Raw genomic sequence first — 18,416 nt, forward strand, 5'->3', positions numbered from 1 at the left:
CCAAAGACGTCTTTTATAAGGGGTACAATTCGAAAGGCGCCTATTTTCCAAGTTGTTATTATCATTATTAGCATTCTTCTTTGGAAGGTGTCTTCTATTAGTGCAAGGCGTATTGTCCTCGTCATCTAAAGACACCACGGCTTGCATCGCTGAAATGGTCCATTTCCATGCCAAAAAAATATTTTGCTCACCATATGTCAACGTTTGCTTGGGCACAGTATTAATAAACATGTCCAAAAGGAGGACAAAACTTGTGAAAGAACTACTATTCTTTCCTTTAAATGGGTCCTGTCTATCTCAACGTGTACATCATTTTTAAAACAATTAGTTAATAGTCGTAATCATCGAGCTGGCGAGAACCTCCTAGATCGCCTCTCTTATTCATACTTGAGCGTTGAACTAACCGCACCAATGCCTGTACCACCTCCGACATCGCTGGCCGAAATTCAGGTTCCCTCTGAAATGTATAAATGCAGAGCAAAACATTAGATTCTTGGAACAAGAAAAAACAAGCAAGAAATAAGATCGTTTAATCTTCAAGGAGAACAAAATTTAAAAGGACCTGGCTACAAGGCCTATATGCTGTCTTGTGTCATTACACCAGAACTCTGAAAGGTTCATTTTCTTATATTGGTATTGTTGATTTTGGAGTTTGGATGTATCTGCCATTTTGCTTCTATTTCTAATATTGGCTCCTAAGGAGGAGAGTTTTATCCAGAAAAAAATATATATATATGGCTCTCACCTGAACACAGAGGGCAATGATGTCAGCAAATCGAGAGACTGACTTCGGAGGGTAGAGTCCGCGCAAAGCAGGATCTGCTATATTCTCCAATGCCTCGTTATCATGAAGCTGTGGAGTAGCCCATAGAACGAGACACTGTTCCACTTTTGGTTTCGAACTAAAGGCAATCAATCAAAAAAAAAAAACAAAACCGAATTGAGAAGATATAGTACATAAACTAGCCTAGCTCGTGGAAAAGATAGACACTAATAGTTAATCACACACCTATCGAAAGGCATACGACCCGTCAATAACTCCAACATGACCACCCCAAAACTGTAAACATCACTCTTCAACGTATACGCCAACGGCCTTGTGCACTCTGGTGCATTGTATCCAACACCAAGATTTTGGCTAGTGCGCTGAAAAGAATTTCAAGGGAAGATGAATTATTTTTCTGTTTAGACAGATGAGAGGTTTTAGTAAATTCGCGCACTGAGAGTTTTAACAGGCCACAAGTTTTATACTGGATGAAGTAGCACTACTTGGTCTGAAATACGCGTAAACTCTTAATATTCCGATATTTTGAATACATCCTAACAGACACCCTTGTTTGAGAAACCACCCCACTTATGCAGGAACATTGTCTTTTTTTTTCTACTTAAATTTTAAAGCAAAAATGAAAAAAAATAATAATAAGCCACCTCCTAAATCAGGAATTTATATGTAATGGATGTCAATTAACAGATGGAACACCTACTGACCCTTCGCAAATTGTAATATTATTTATTTATTTTAACAAAGCATAAAATCTTTGCTCTTGACTTCTTCAATCATGACCATTAATGTTATATTTCGTGAAATGTGGATAGTCTGCAAAAGATTGTGTACAAAGAAATAATAACCTGATGAAAAGTTCCTAAGCCACAGTCAGAGAGACGAGGGTTCAGTTCAGCGTCGAGCAAAATGTTGGACGACTTGATATTCTTGTGTATTAATGATGGAGAACAAACCTCATGAAGATACCTGAATACAAAGCCAATCCGAGTAGAAATGGTGAAAATGACTAGAGAAAAACATGGTCAACAATAAAGCACTTGTTCCATTAAAAGCAGGATCATGGAAAAGCTTTAAAAAATAAAAATACACTTTCACAACTATGAGAATCAAGTAAGGAACTTGGAAATTTTCAATAATCGTATCTATAAACATATGAACTCAGACCGACTCTGGGACTCATCTCTGAAAATGTAGAGAAGGGTGCAGATGCACTAATCTGTTATGGAATTTGCTAAACAGAAGCGCAAGACCTTTTATTTCCTAAATTTCTAGCTTATGCCAAGTATAATAAGCTTACTAAACCAGAATTTATGATAGCATAGGATCTGCATTACGTACTCAATTGCCCGGGCTGTGCCCAAAGCGATTCTGACTCTGGTATTCCACGTGAGCGGTCTGCTGTACTCGTCCGACATATGCAAGAAATTATGAAGTGAGCCATTCCTGAAATACTCATGAATCAACATGTTATGCCCTTGTTCTGAACAATAACCAACAAGTTCCGCAATATTTTGATGGTGAAGCTTGGAAATGTTTGCGACAATTTCAGAAAATTCTTCTGGTCTCCCACCTCTAAATAGTGAGGAATCAATCTTTTTCACAGCTAAGACCTGAAAATTTGATAAGAGTCGTTCCTTATTGTTCTTACTCCACGAATTATTAAGCAAGAATTGTTCCTATATTTTGTAAGTCAAACTATTGTGCACAAGAGCAAATGAGAATTAAATAGTTTTGAGGAGATTGAAGAAGAGACTGCTTTAGTTAAATAGCAATGTGTAGAACAAAATACTTTGAATAGACTTAGTGAAGTGCAATTACAAAATGAGTGCCACGATAAGTTGTTCAAATTTTTAAAACCTATGATGGCTCCATAATTACATTAGCTTTATGTATTTGTGCAAATGTGGATAAGTCTAGTTATTTTTCTTACAGAATGAATCACAAGAAAGAGAAAATATGAAAGCAAAAGGGACCTTGCCATCCGCATATTTAGCCCTATAAACACGTCCAGTGGATCCCTGGCCAAGAAGGCGACCCGATGCGAAATTAGCAGTAGCAGCCTGCAAATCTCCCAAAAGGAAAGATGAAGCATGAATGGACATGCTTCTTCCAGCATTCAGGCGGTTAACAAACTCAGATTCGCTGAATGATTGCTTCCCAGAAGAAAGTGCAGGTCTACCACCAATTGAAGGAGATTTTTGAAAAGGCATAATGTCAATTGAAGTAGATGAAGACCTAAGATCTTCCACAGGGAAATGATTTAGTTAGTAGAAGCCCATACTAAAGATAATTGAGGCTTAAAGTGGGCATTAGAATAGTTATTAGAGTGTCATACAAATTAAAAAATTCAAGAAAAGTTGAAACAAGCATGCAATGGCTAATTATTCTATTATGGCCAGGCAATTGGTAGCACGAACATTTTCTCATGTAAGATTGATAACATGCTATTTATAGTAGTCAACTTATCCATATATGAAAAACTTCTACGTCTAACTTTACTAATTAAGGTTCAATATCAAGGTCCAGAGGAAATATGTTGATGTAAAACTCAAGACGAAAGTATTATGGAACTTCTAGTGTAGTGTAGTTTTCTTATCAATAGACGCAAAATAGAATATGGGACTTGTTTGATATGGCTCTTAAAATGAAGCTTTTTGTAGTTTTCTTATTTGTAGCCCAAAAGCTTTTAGTAGTTGAACAATGTCTCAGAAAAGCTTAACAGAAGTGGGAACTAGTGTTGGAGTTTAATAGATGTGGCAATTGAGCCAAAGCTCACTTCAATGAAAATTAAATATCATAACTTCCTATTAAGCTTTTGTAAAAGTTAGTTTCTTTTAATCCTCTTATTTCACCACCTAAAAAGCATAAATTATATCAAATAAGCCAATAGTTACCTTTATAGTCTTTGCATATGTCAGAACGCAAGTCTTTTGGCAACTCCTGAGAAGCAGGGGAGAATGACTTTTGCTGGCTAAATCTTTCTTCATCGAAGAAATGTGAAGAATGCCTAGATGATTTTCTCGAAAAGAGAGAAATTATAATTACAAGCAACACCAGTACACCCAAAGCTATCCCCGCTATTGTTAATCCAGTGACAAGAGACTTTATACCGTCATCATTTACTTTTCTATGAACAGAAGAGTTTTCACCAGGAGGAGAAGGTGGAGCCGTCCCGGATGACCAAGAATTGCCTCCAGTCCTTTGAAGTCAATAAGAAAACAAAAAGGGAAATAAGTCAGAGACACAGCTCTTTAGGAATTGCAGCATTAGATAATGTTTCTAAAAAATTATCACTTTAATTTTCTTATGCCCTTCAACTCCTCAGGGATCCAGCCAGAGAAGTCATTGTCCTCAACATTCCTGCCAGCATACCCAAAAAATAAATAAATAAAAGAAAAACATTCCTTCCATGAGGAGGAAGTATAGAGCTTACTATTCCAAATTACGTAAAGAGCAGCAAAGGAAAAGTGAGATTTTACAATTTAATTCTCTTATCCACAAAGGTCTAATCACACATAATTACGAGTATGTAAGACTTCCAAAAGTGAATTCTTTCATGCACCTTTAACCTCTTCTTGTAGTTATTTTGGATAGAATACTCCTTCAAACGTAATAATAATTTTTTGTTTTCTAAAATATTCAAGCAAGTGTGTAGGTTCGCAGATAATATTGAATACCTTTTGGCCCATTTCTACTCACAATGAATTGCTGGAGCAATGTTAGCTTAGATCGAAATTATGTTTAATTTGACTGAATTTAGAAGTGCACTGAACAAGTCAAACATCAATATTTTTACCCCATCCTTTAATTTTTATGGTTGCATTATAATTGTTCAATATAACCCTCAATTCAAAAAAAAAAAAAAAAAAAAAAAAAAAAAAAAAAAAAAAAACATAACATGAGAAAAATTCTCATGATAGTAAGGCCAAAACCTTTCCCGTTTTCTCTTTATTTTCCCAACCAGACCCTTCTGGATGAGGTAGCTAAACAAGGTTCATCTCATCACTTGACACCTTTCAATCATTATCACTGAAGCCTTGCTCTATTAGGTAACACTTTTTCTAAACTGAAATTAGTAGGTAGCAACTTTAATAAGAGAAAATTAAAAACTAAAAAAATGATGGAATGTGAATAAGTTTCCTCATTTTAACGTGGAACCTTCATTTTAAATTAGAATTTGATATAGCAGTGTACTTACAGATCGTCAAGGGGAAGGTTGGCAAGCACATTTATTGGACCCGTAAATTTATTATCCTGCAAATGCCTGTGAGGGGACATAAAACAGTTAGTGACCAGCCTCTTCAGAGTTCTAGAATTTTTCTCTTATTTATTGATTCTTACAATTTTATGAGGCTTGATAGTTTTCCAAAACTCTGAGGTAAATTGCCCGTCAGTGAATTGGAAGAAAGATCCCTGTATGCCATTTTGCTAGAAAGTCAATAAACCAACTTCACAAAATATTTCATTAAACAAACAAGATAACCGTGGTCACAGCTCCAGTTTGTTTCGAAAACAAATTCAAACCTAAGAAATTTCATTTTTTAACTGAATTCATTGTTGTATACGATAGCACTTGGTGAATTCCATAAAAGGACGCAAAAGCAGGTATCTTTACCAAGCATGAACTCTATACATAACGTATGTATATAAATACATGTATATATATGTATGGACATATGTGTATATATATATATATATATATATATAGAGAGAGAGAGAGAGAGAGAGAGAGAGAGAGAGAAACACACACAGCTCTTTTAATTTTGTCAGTTTCCCAAACATATCACTAAGCTGTCCATTGAGCTGATTATGGGCAAGATTCCTGCATCCCACAAACAAGGTCTTTAGAAAATGAAAGTTTCTACGGAAAAGGATGTCCAAACATGAGAATATAAGCTTAGGCTTACAGGTATTCAAGGTCCGTCATCTGAGAAAATGAATACGGCACATTATTTGTAAAGCCATTCTCTGAAAGATCGCTGCACACCAATATCATCATATTGTATGGAAAAAAGATAGAATGAAAATAAACTACGTTATGAAAGAAATTTGTTGTAACGAAAATATGCTCCATAAGCTAAAGTACATTCGAGAGATGATCATTGACGTGCATTTAATGCAATCACAAAACAGACACATAAACAAGAACAATTTTTCCTTTAAGGAGGTAAACTCTCCTTTTGTACGACGAGCAATGTCAATATATTCCAAAGAAAGTTCTACATTGCTAATGCTAAGAATGGAAGTTATTAATTGTTGTTGTTGTTTTTTTTTTTACACAAATGTATTCAGAGAAAGTTGGTATGTCATGATGTTTCGAAAAGCGTACATGCACAAGATATTTTAATATTTCCCGAGATTTACAGAAACCTTGACAGGAATTGTTTCACCCAAAAGATATTTCAGGACTTCAGAAATTCTGAAACTTCCAATATTGTAGAAAATTTTGTCCGTGGTTACGAACTTATGCCACAAATATTATTCAGCAAAACATGTTAATCAGTGAATACACACTAAAAGGTTTTCAAGCCAATGCAACTTACATATACTGAGCATTCGGAGGAAGTTGATAAGGTATTTCACCCTTGATGTTGTTCTTGCTCAAGTCACTGTACTATGACAAGCAAATGCAATGCCTTTATTGTCTGTCCTTTCAATAAAGAGGAAAATAAAAAGAATGGTATTTCAAGAAACTGGGCCTCACAAGTAGGTGACAGATGTCAAGCTTGAAAGCTGGTAACCCATTGATCCAGAAAGTCCAAGGTTAGATAAGTTTCTGCAAATTTGTTAACAGAAATAAGTTATCACTCAGAAGTGTTAGATACATATTTGCAATGGAATTTTTAAACTTTTAGCTATTTCACCAAATATATATTTGATAAAATGCTTGATACAGAATATGTAACTATGACGATGATTACATTTCAGTGACAGACGAGCCCGAGCATTTGATTCCTTCCCAGGAATCACCACAAGGATCGCCTCCACTTGATTGCCAACCACTTAGTTGCGAAGGAGAGTTCAAGCTAGTATACATCACATTAAGGGCAGAGACTGCAGAGAAAGATAAGAAAACATGAAATCGAAATACTACAAATGGATAAATGCAATTATTGATTTACTTCAAAAAGTCACAAACTTAAATTCACTCCAGATGCATATAGCAGCAGAAAGAAAATGTAATAAGCATTGGTATAATTAACTTCTAGACCCGCCCTCCAAAGTCATATGTACCGCATGCTTATAATTACGGCATTAGTTTATTAATTGCTCAATAAGTATGGAGGAAACACCTGGTGAAAACTCAGAAGGTTTCACCCCCATTTAAGAAAATAGTGATGCATTTAAGTGGAGCCAAGATTTCAAATAAAGTTGTTTTCAATTATCTGAATACTATTTACGTTTGTGAGTATAGTCCAAACTGAATAAGGATAAAGAAAGGTACGTCTAAGGTTGTTAAAAGCAGGTACAATGAAAATTCTTCTTCCTGATTGATACAACTGTAAATATTAATAATGCATAATGATAAAGCGTACGTATGGAAAAACATCAAACTGAACCGCCAAAGCATTTGCAAAACTCAAATGAAATCTTTGGGGCGATTACTTAACTTCATAACACTGTTACCCAAAGCAAAAATTCAGCGAACAGCTCCTATTCAAGACCCAAAGCAAAAGTTTCTCCCCCTTTCATCTAACAGCAGATTAATAAAAAAAAAAAAAAAAAAAAAAAAAAAAAAAAAAAAAAAAAAACAAGGATTAAATTTAAAAAATATTCCTGAACTTTTCCAAGTAATTCATATTTTTCTCCTATTTTGCAAATATGTGGATCCCCACTGACATAAATAAACTAATAGCAGTCATCCATTTTTTTTTCCTTTTATTGTAACAAATTCTCATTCTACTTTCATGCCAATTTTCCAAACATTATCTCTTAATTAAATTGCATGGGAACCAAAAATATACAACCATACAAGAAAATGTCACTAGAGATTGAAATCCACAAAATATAAATTGAAATTAATAACAAGAAGAAAATAGACCAAGAGGGAAATACCATCTGGGGCATTGGTTTTGGAAAGAACCCGAGTGGCAATAACTCCAAAGAAAACAATCCACAACCCAAGAAAATGGTGACCCATCTTCCACAAACTCCGAGAAAGAAAAGGTGAAAATGGGTTCTTCTCTGTTTTTCTATTTTAGGTGGAGAAAATGCAGGAACCCAGAAGGCGCAGATTATTTTGTGATAGAAAACCAGTAGATTCATCCATGGACCAAAAGTTTTTTTTTTTTTTTTTGGTTTTTGGTATTTGTTTATGTGAAATGGTGAAATCTGTTGGTGGGTTTTTTGTGAGTTGTTTGTGGGAGAAAAGAGAGACTAAAATTAGAGATGGCAATGCCATTGTCGTTGCCATTGCCCTTGCCATTGCAGAAGTCAGAAACACAAACCCCGAAAGCTCAGGACGAAATGAGAGCCTCCCAACGTTTTCCGGACGGACAGAGCTTTCTATTTCTTTTCTTCTTTTTTTTTCAACTGTTTTTCAAACCGTCTCTCACTTCCGGATTCAAAATGTACGAGAATTTCAATATGGCCGTAAAAGTACCCGCCCTATTAAGGGGCGGGGCGGGTACGAGCGCAACACGCAACACCCACCCACTCAACCACCCGACCCGACCCGATTATGCCCATATGCCTATAGTTTATAGAGAAAACTTGAGAACGTTACAAGAATTAGGCGTGTTTTGATTTTTGTATATTCAATAAGTGGCTTTGGATTTCTGTAACTTCAAAAAGTTTAAAAGAAATTTAAAAAAATGGCACAAATTTTAACTCAAATAAGTTGCAGCACAAATTCTAACTCGTATGGAGTTTGCGATATGTCACTTTTTTTTTGTTTACTTTTTAATGTGTGTTATGTAAGACTATATTTTATTTCGTCTTCAAACTTTTAATAATCTCATTTTAATCTCTAATATTTAAAACATCTCATATCTAATCACTCGTACATGAGAACATCTCCTAAGACAGTTTAATATGGATATTTAAAGTATAAGAAATGATGGCAATGCATAATAGCAAAACAAAAAAAGAGCCTTTGACGCGAACAAATTGAGTCCTTCATGAACATACTGCTCCTTGTCAACAACATAAGTGAATTTGAACGCGCTCCAAGTGAACGGGTCGGATTTTCCAAACGGGAAGCAAAAGTCAGACAGGCTAATTTTGTCTGACACCAGAAAACAATAAGCTGGTAGATCAACCAATTGGTAAAACAGAAATTACATTGTCATCGTTTGCTTAGCCAGAGTGTATTTTATTGTTTCTTTTGTGTTTTAATTTAAATTTTCTGGTTTTGCATTTTATCTTGCTAAATTTTAGTTAAATCTAACATAGATAATGCAAGTTCAATAATCTTATTTGAGTTTATTGATTTGTGAATGATATAAGAATGTATTGTTCATCTTGCATAACATATAGAAATCTGAGCTTAATTTGCATTCTAAAACTATATTCACATTAGAATATGTTGAAAATGGTTGAGAAATCTGTAGACTTAAAGACTTCGGAAGAATCTTATGCACAATAAATGAGTTTCTATTAACAAGACATTTATGCTATAGCATTATTGCAGCATTCTTAGGGGCTGTTCGGCAACCCTTTTTTTGAGTCAAAAACTCAAAAAAAAAACAACTCGAGTTACAACTTTATTCAAGTTCATGTTCTTTTAAGTTTAAACTCGAGTTTGTGACTAAAACTCGAGTTCAAATTTCCCCTTCAACTTGAGTTCAGAAACTCGAACTCAAATTAATGAACAATATTTTTTCTATTCTTAAAAATGTTATAACTTTTTCGTTTTAATTCTGATTGAGATGATTTCTTTTTTCTATGCGTTTACAACGAAAAGACGAATAAAACCCCATCCATATACTCTATTAAAATTTTCCATCAGCATTGAGTTTTTATTAAAATACTATCTAAATACAAATTTAAGTTTTGACTCACTCAAACACAAACTCAAAAAGATTCTTATCTCAAACCATAACTCAAATGTACACAACCAAACACAAACTCAAATTACAACTTCAACTCTCAAGTTATAACTCAAACTCAACTCAAAACCTACACTCAAATCACCTAACTCAAAAAGGGTAAAAGAACAGCCCCTTGAACTTCTGGTTAATCTTTTCTTACAATTCATTTTACATTTCTGCATTTAAAACCACTGAGTAATTTCTGAACAGTCAACTTTTTATATAATTCTTAAACGGCTAAACTAGTTGATTTCTGCATGTACACTTGGTGATTCATTCTCTGTGGGACGATATTCGTACTCTGTACACTTTATTACTTGTCTGCGACACGTGCACTTGCGAGCATAAAAATCACGCATCTGTTTTATTAGGATTTACAAAGGTGATAAAGATTAACAGAAACCTGTAACTTCAGCTACAAGTTTATTAGCAAAATATGGACTCCACCTCTTTTTCGAAAAACACTGCATCTGTTTCTCCTTTCCCGCTTCACATTTTCCATTTTGGCAAAGAGGGTCATTTTTTCACAAGATTTCTTGGTATTGTAATCTATCTATGATCTATATGTGGGAAACATAACTGTACCTTCTCAATATTGTCAGGCAACAAGGTCATGTACCTAAATTTGATTGCCTTGACTTGATGAAGCACCACGCTTGCTCAGCTTGCTCAAGATGTATGCCAGTGCAACTTTAGCGCCCAAGCTAGAATGACCGCGAGAGAGGCAGATTACACCGCCGATAAGCAGCAACCCGTTAGCCACCATTTTTCCGCATGGCCTTCTTGATAATTTCCTCTCCAGGCCAGTAACTGATCCTTGAACGCCAGTAGGTGCTGAGGTTGCTTGTGAAGTCCCATCGCGAGTAGTATCTAATTCAGGGGGAACCTAAATGGATAAAAGCATCATGAGTTGCACAAACAGACAACATGGGAATGACAAAGATGAAACGTCAAATTCTCCTAAAATTAACTTAAACCAGACCAGACATATATATATATATATATATATATATATAGAGGATCAATTGCAAAATATATATAGGATTAAAATTCCCCCTGAACTATAACTCTTGTAGCACTTTGCCCCTTAAAATTTAAAACATAACACCTGTTCCCCCGAACATTAAAACGTTAACAAAAACAAAAAAAACAAAAAAAAAAAAAAACCTCTTCTGTTATGGTTTTAATGGAAATTGACAAATATCTGATTGGTGGTACATCTTATGAGGGTGTTCCGGTAACTTTTGGGTTTAAGATTTAATTTGAGTTTAAAACTAATTTAAATTTGAAATTTTTAATCATGAAAAATTCACTATTAATCAAATTTTAAGTTTAAAGTAGTATAAAGCTTTTGTCCTTCAGTAGAATTAATATAAACTTTTAGGTTAATCTCACAAATAGTCCCTGAAGTTTAGCCTCAATCCCACTTTAGTCCCTCACTTTTCAAATGTCCACAGTTAGTCCCTGAGGTTTTATTATGTTTCAATTTCGGTCCTTCTGTTAGTTTGGTGTTAAATATTTGATGAAATCTGTAGAAATTATAGACTAAAATAGGAGATATATAAAGTTTAGAGACTAAAATAATACAAAAAACTAAAAGTTAATTTCCACAGATAGACCCAAATTAGTTGTTTCTAATTTTGGACTTTAATTTACACAGGTTCTATCAAATTTTAATGCCTAGTTGATGGAATGACCAAAACTGAAACAAAATAAACCTCAGGGACCATCTGTGCAGCGTTTAAAAAGTCAGAGACTAAAATGAGATTGAGTGTAAACCTCAGGAACCATTTGTGGGGTTAACCCTAAACTTTTTGAACATATATTTCACGTTAAAACTAATAAAATTTTAAAACAAAAGACTTTCCTAAAATTAATAAATAAATAAATAACTCTGTAAACAAAGAGAAAGAAATGTGAAGAAGACGATTGGAAGACTTGCTGTAGGAAGAAGACAATCCTTCTTTTTTTTCTTTTTTGCTTTTGTTTTGGTTTTTTAATATTTTATTATATTTATATTACATGAAAAATTAGAATAAAAAAATAAAATGTGGGTAAAATAGTAATTGTGCACTAATTGATCAATAAAAACTATTGTTTATGCGATGTGTAATTTCCATTAGAAATCTTAACCGAATGGGTTTTTTTGTTAATATATAATTATTCAGGAGGAACGAGTGTTTCGCTTCAATATTGAGAGGCAAAGTCTTACAAGAGCTATAAATGAGGAATTTTCCATAAATATATATTATATATATATAATGGTAAATAGTGTCCTTCAGAGAAAATTATTAGTTTAACAGGGGATAGAGCCGGATATAAAAAACTAGTCACAAATTGAAAACATCATTCATAAGCCTTAATAATAATAATAATAATAATAATAATAATAATTCCTTAAGAGGAAGCCTACAATTTTTCTACAAATTTTTTTCTGGGATTGAAGGTAGAGAGAGAAAGGGATTAAAAAGGAAGACAGAGAGAAAAAAAGTGGAGTGATTATTTTAGGAACCTAATAGCTAGTTAGTTGGTTTTGGTGGCTTTGTTAGTTGTTTCTATTATTGAGTAGTTTTTTAGGAGTATAAATAAGGGGATTTAGGGCTGTAGGAGTTTATGTTGAGATTTGTGAGGATTTTGGGAAACCTGGGAGAGCTAGTGGTCTTCCAAATACAGCCGAGTTAGGGGTTCTCTGGAGTCCTCGAATACTCCAATCTATCCATTTCGTTTTTCTTTAATTTTCTCTAACTGGTTTTAGTTTGTATGAGCTAGTGTTGAAGTTAATCTCAATAAAAATTCCTTCTGTTTGCATTTGATCTGGTGTTTGGCTGTGTGAGTGCTTGGGTTGTTTGGCTGAGAACAGATCAGGTTCCAATCATATAACTACGAAAGTAGTAGTTGTTCTGCTGGAGGTGTGTATCTTTAACATGCTGACCTCTATTTATAGGCCTGATTTTAAGAGATTTTTATTTTAGCCACATGAACATCACTAAAATTGAACAGTATCTGCTTCAAGATGAACAATAAGATTCTTGTCAGAAAGATGCTTTCTTCAAGCTTTGCTTTTTCATTTCTTCGTTTTCATGATTGAGGATAGCTACATTATTATCTATAGTGTAGTCTTATCCTCTGATTAGCTGCTCCAGTTTTCCTTAGAGAGATTCCATCAATCAATAAATTTTCCTAATCTTTTCATCTTCTACATTCCATATATCTTTATCGATAATGGAATTGTAAGATATTGCCATTTTTTTAATATATTCCAAAGAAAAGTCTAGTGGGGGGGGGGAGGGAATGCTATAAAAAAAAAGGCAATATCTGACAATTACATTATTGACAAATTAAACAACAACAAATACAAGCCTTAATTCTAAATTAATTAGGGTTGGCTATATGGATTTATCGTTTCCAGTCTGCTCTATTAAACATGAGACCCTCCTAAAACCCTAAACCTTGAAAGTCGTGCCTAACCTTTTTTTGAAAATTTATATGGAATATAAATTTTTTTTAAAAAAAGAGAGATTCTGAAAAAAAAATTTGTTGACTGATAAAATCCTTCTAAGAAAAATTGGAGTAGTTGATTAGAGGATAAGACTACATTATAGATAATAATAGAGCTATCCTCAATCATGAAAACGAATAAATGAAAAAACAAAGCCTATGGAATACATCTTTCTGACAAGAATCTTATTGTTCATCCTGAAGTAGATACTGTTCAACTTTAGTGATAGTCATGTGGCTATAGTAAAAATCTCTTAAAAATCAACTCTATAAATTAGATCTCAGCATTTTGAAGACACGCACACACACCTATTATTAATAAAAAACTTATGTTTGATGTTTTCAATTTGCAAGTAGTTTTCTATATCCTGCTTTGTCTACTACTAACCATGTAACCACTACGATCCTCACCTATTATTAATAAAAAACTTATGTTTGATGTTTTCAATTTGCAAGTAGTTTTCTATATCCTGCTTTGTCTACTACTAACCATGTAACCACTACGATCCTCCCTATATATATAATTACCATTTGTTCTGATACCAATTGTTACAAATCCATTAGGTAGAACTCACTCTTGCAAATCCGGCTTACAAGGGGAGGCAACCCAAGGCTTATAAACCCACTATTTGTCTTATAATCATTCCATGTGGGACTTTTGGTATTTAACACATTTCTACAAAGAATTATAGTACACTAATTTCTAACGGCTGCAGGCTTCAGAAAACTATGACCACCGCATAGAACAAAGAGAATTATCTTAAGTGAATGAAAAACTAAAGTACAAAATTAATGCTTGGTTTCCAAGATCACTATAGTGGAACCAAGATCCATAACCACGAAATGCTATGATGAATCGACATATACAAAAAAGGGGCAAAGGTCCTAACCATTTTGATCAATGTGACTGCATTAGCAGAAGAAGATTGAGGCAGTCTAATTGTAGGATACTTTCGTAGGGCACTGTCCATCTTACAGACGTAACTCCATATGCCCTTTGAAAAAACCAACTTTGCCATCTCCACGTTTAAACCAGCATCTTCTTGATGGAACATTTTGATCTCACATGCATCTCTACCAGGAACTGTAGTTAGAGGATTGACAATCACCAGAATATTAGGTAAAAACCGTCCAGCACTAAGTAATTAAAAAATGAAGCTTATAGTTATAGTGCAGAGTCAGCCATGTTATCGATCCCTCAACATATTTTTAGTAGAGAGTATGCAATTTAGCATGTGTAAATTCCTTCAGCCACTCTCACCATGTGACATTTCTGAGAAAATGTGTTGCACAGTATTGAATTGCGCGAACCTATGTGTATGATCACATGAAAACTGCCAAGACCTATCTACCTCTATTAGTTTACCCTTTCTAAAAGACAATGAAGGACTGCAGACAGGGCCTATTTGGGATCTTACCTTTTCTGATTCGCCAACCGGATCTGAAAACACTAACACGGACATACTTCTTCTGCTTTGGTGCCAAGGGATGTTCACATTCCTGTAATAGACAATATTTCCTTTATAAGCAATTATCAGTAATTGAAAGCTCCAAATAGACAGGACTGTCAAAATCCAAAAGGAAAAGTACCAACTAGAAAACATATTGTCTTGTGCTAACCAAACAGGCAAACACTTGTAATGTATATTCACAAGCATCCAACACTTAATATAAAAGTGCTACTAGTCTTATCATTTTTCAATTTGCCCTTTCTGCTGCAATTAAATAAAGAAAAATGGTTAAGGTACGGGACATGCTCGTCCCTGGCATAGAATACATATACTTCTTTGTATAAAACTTAAACCTCACTTTCTTTACCCCTTCAATTTACATTTGCGCATGCTTCTGAGAGTGTTTTGAGTAGTGGGATGGGGACACTGGGGAGGAACCTGTACGGAAGATTCATGGTGAAAATTTTAAGCCATATCTTTTCATGTGACAAACTTCTGAAACTCAGGTGAGCATCCATGCGGAAGGTTATACTATTTCAGTGTTTCTATTTGACACAAGTAGGCAAAATTTAGCACAAATCGAATAGAATTGGGCAATACTTTATGCAGATTGATAAAACGCCTCTTCAATGTTTTCTTTCTTCTTTTCCTTTTTCAAATGTGAAAAAAATAAATATTTATGAAATGAAAAGACTTTACCAAAAAAGACCGAGTATTTATAGGGACAAAGATCCACAGATGGATAACTAATCCATGCATATTTTGGTTGAAGAATGCAGAATCTCAGACTATAAAAATAGACTTCATAAGCTTCAGAAACATATAATATCACTAATAAATTTAACAAATAGCAACATAAGTTTTCTAAATTATATTTTGCGAAAATGACTAGATAAAAGATTTTTATCACATAGTACGCTCTAAATTACTCTTGACACATTAAACAGAACAGCAATGGGGCAGTGATAAATGAGGGATCGACCTGCCACAACTGATGTGCACAACTGCAAATTTCAATACCATGCAAGTAACTGGTGCAAAGAAGTTGCCAAAAGTAAAATATGCAACAGCTCTGTAATGCATACAATTTACAATGTGAAACTGTGAGCAAATTCTCGTGAGGAAAATTACCTTAATGAAACAGTAGAATGACTCATCCTTTCCTTCCCACAATCTCCAAGCCAAGACATATTCTCTAGGCGTCAAGAATGGAAATTTTTTTATTGTACGGCCAACTTCAACTCCATTGTTATCATCCACGTGTAACTGCCAATGCTCTACGATTGTTTTGTCCCACTGCTTTCTGTAATCATTGTCCATATAGAAGTCTCTCAGTATCTCAGGAGAACAATTCTCGAAAACTGTAACACTCAAGTATTTCAAGGGACCATCCTGAAAGTCCTCGCATGAAAAGAAATTTCAAAATTAAGAGCTGCAGACTGCAACACCAGCCATTATTGATGCCATGAAGATGAACTCTTAAATAACGAGATAGGAAAATCAATTAACAGAAATTGGTATACAATAATTATAAGATGAGGTTCATATGGGGTGGGGGCGCTTTTGTTTTTACTTAGAGGAGAGGCTTATGTTTCTTTCATTTCATTTTGAGATTTTGGCACGACATATATATAAGGTAATGTAATGCCTCCCTAGGTGCCTCCTCTGAGAATGACAGTAGCACATCTAGTAACCTGTATTGAGAATGAAACGGGATAATATTTGGTCCATAATTGGAATAGGGCCACATTACCATGATAGAACTATTTAGTGGATATTGAAAGTAATTTCAAACTAAACCATTCCATAGTTTTATGATAATTGTAAACTTTGATCCATAAGAAATAAATCATTATCAATAGCAATTATATTAGAAACCCAAGGATAATATACTAAACTGACACTATTTGTAGAAACCGAAATCTCATTCCCGATATTTGTAAATTCAGTCAATCCCACAAAAAGTACATAGACATCCAGGAGAAGAAATGATTCTCATTCTAGCAAAGTAACTAAAGATACATGAATGGCCAGTAACCTTAGTCTTGCAGCATTTGGCACTGTATGAGAGAAGGTTGTTTCTTTTGTCTATGACACTATCCCACTTCTCGTCCACACTTAACTTCTCATCTAAACTCTCCATCAGAAACAATAAATCTGCCTCTGATACAACCTCCGAGACCCTGCAGCGAAAAATCATGAAAATAGAAATAAGCAATCATTTACCAAAATCAACCGGTTAATAAACACCCATGCTCAATATCAGATTATCAAAATCAATAAAATGACACTAATATAACTTTTTGCTCAGAGACAAGACATAAACAACTAATACTATATTGACAGAGAAAGAAGCTAAGCTAGGCATAATTTCTCTAATCTCATCTCGGTTGCCAATGATAAGAATTAAGATGTTAGTGCCAATTGTCTAAGCAGTCCTTTTCAACCAAAAGACTCTTGAACATATGAGATTACAGAACTCGATACACCTAAGATCACTGAAAAACGTCAAGAAATCAAGAAACGGCCCAGCAAAATTCAAGCATATCATATGAAAATTTTGAAGACCCAGTTGCTAAAATCCCCAATAGTATTGACCCTTTTCACCAAAACGGGAGAAATTAACAAGATAGACCCAATTGGAAAATGACAAACCCAATAGTGATTAGAAAATAGAGAAAAAATACTAAATAGAAATTCAAATAACTCACCCTAATTGGGGGGTCTGAGAAGGAGAGGCGTTGGGATTCGAACAATCGGCGATAGCTGAAGACGAAGAAGAGCGAGAGAGAAAAGAAAAAGAAAAGGGGAAAGAGAACCTTCTAGAAGAGTGCCAGAGGAAGATGAGGAGAAGAGCGAGGAAAGTAGCCCAACCGCCATGGAAGTTTCGTCGCCAGAAATCCTCGGAGAACCCACCAGAAGTTGAAGACAAGAAATCCCAGAATTTGGACATTATTATTCGATTTTGGTTTTGGTTTTGGGTTTGGGTTTTGTCTTGGTTTTTTTCGTTTGGCCTTTTAGGTATCCCACAAAGTCACACTCACCAACACCTCTGTTTCCGTCTCATGAATCATCAATTCATTATCTCATCTTTTTGTGTTTAAACTATTGAATACTTTATATTATTATGTGATCGTTATTTTCGGAGAATTTTGATCACAATTCTTTTTTATTATTATTTTTAAAAAATAAAATAGTAGAGTTTTAGGTGTCAAATAATAAAAGTAGAAAGAATGATTAAAGAGTTATGTTAATGTTTTTTTGTACATATCTAACAACTGATCAGAACAATTTTCTTTCTTTTATATCTAAATGAACCAAAAAAAAATTTTAATTTCTTTGCTTTAAGGAGTTTTTCTCGTAGGATCTCAATACTAATAGGATTAATTTTTAATAGTTAAAAATGATTACAAATTAAATTAGATTAAAAAATATGTAGAGTAGTGAATTTTAAACACAAATTTAAAGGTTGAAACAGAGATCTTTTAAAGCTCATTTATGCGTATTACTATACAGTTATGTGGAGCTGTAATTGGGCCCTACATGGGGGCAACAAGGGAGTGGAACTCAGCACTTTGTTTCTCTAGAGTTGTTGTGGCTGGGAACCTATTATTATTTTTGTTCATTTTAATAAAAGGGAAATGATAAGAT

General features: G+C 34.2%; 2 protein-coding genes across 2 annotated transcripts; both read right to left on the reverse strand.

Annotated features, from left to right (window-relative positions):
* Window positions 1-288: 288 nt before the first annotated feature.
* LOC21393732 (protein STRUBBELIG-RECEPTOR FAMILY 5) lies at window positions 289-8,344 on the reverse strand. The gene is made up of 16 exons (XM_010088767.2): window positions 7,841-8,344; window positions 6,706-6,838; window positions 6,489-6,560; window positions 6,328-6,393; window positions 5,692-5,763; window positions 5,535-5,606; window positions 5,126-5,197; window positions 4,983-5,048; window positions 4,079-4,144; window positions 3,679-3,983; window positions 2,758-3,026; window positions 2,123-2,394; window positions 1,630-1,750; window positions 1,010-1,146; window positions 746-902; window positions 289-457 (listed from the first exon to the last, which is right to left on the reverse strand). The coding sequence occupies exons 1-16, from the start codon at window positions 7,923-7,925 to the stop codon at window positions 329-331; spliced, it is 2,094 nt and encodes a 697-aa protein (XP_010087069.1). The 5' UTR covers window positions 7,926-8,344; the 3' UTR covers window positions 289-328.
* A 1,560-nt stretch (window positions 8,345-9,904) lies between these two features.
* On the reverse strand, window positions 9,905-17,814 carry LOC21393733 (stAR-related lipid transfer protein 7, mitochondrial). Its single transcript, XM_024162693.1, has 6 exons — window positions 17,477-17,814; window positions 16,804-16,948; window positions 15,897-16,157; window positions 14,733-14,814; window positions 14,205-14,398; window positions 9,905-10,702 (listed from the first exon to the last, which is right to left on the reverse strand). Exons 1-6 carry the CDS (start codon window positions 17,716-17,718, stop codon window positions 10,436-10,438), a joined length of 1,191 nt encoding a protein of 396 aa, XP_024018461.1. The 5' UTR covers window positions 17,719-17,814; the 3' UTR covers window positions 9,905-10,435.
* Between the last annotated feature and the right edge of the window lie 602 nt (window positions 17,815-18,416).

Source organism: Morus notabilis, unplaced genomic scaffold (assembly GCF_000414095.1).
Source record: "Morus notabilis unplaced genomic scaffold, ASM41409v2 Scaffold1289, whole genome shotgun sequence".
In the NCBI taxonomy this organism is placed as follows: Eukaryota; Viridiplantae; Streptophyta; class Magnoliopsida; order Rosales; family Moraceae; genus Morus; species Morus notabilis.

Bases quoted from the DNA above. Each gene is read 5' to 3' on its own strand.
- LOC21393732 (XM_010088767.2), bottom strand. From the start codon at position 7,925: ATGGGTCACCATTTTCTTGGGTTGTGGATTGTTTTCTTTGGAGTTATT. The intron at 6,561-6,705 runs GTAATCATCGTC...ACAAATTTGCAG, and splicing joins GGCTCGTCTGTCACTGAAAT to AAACTTATCTAACCTTGGAC. The intron at 2,395-2,757 runs GTCCCTTTTGCT...TCAAATTTTCAG, and splicing joins CTAAATATGCGGATGGCAAG to GTCTTAGCTGTGAAAAAGAT.
- LOC21393733 (XM_024162693.1), bottom strand. From the start codon at position 17,718: ATGTCCAAATTCTGGGATTTCTTGTCTTCAACTTCTGGTGGGTTCTCC. The intron at 16,158-16,803 runs GTTACTGGCCAT...GAGGACTTTCAG, and splicing joins CCAAATGCTGCAAGACTAAG to GATGGTCCCTTGAAATACTT. The intron at 14,815-15,896 runs GTAATTTTCCTC...TGTCTATTACAG, and splicing joins CATTCTACTGTTTCATTAAG to GAATGTGAACATCCCTTGGC.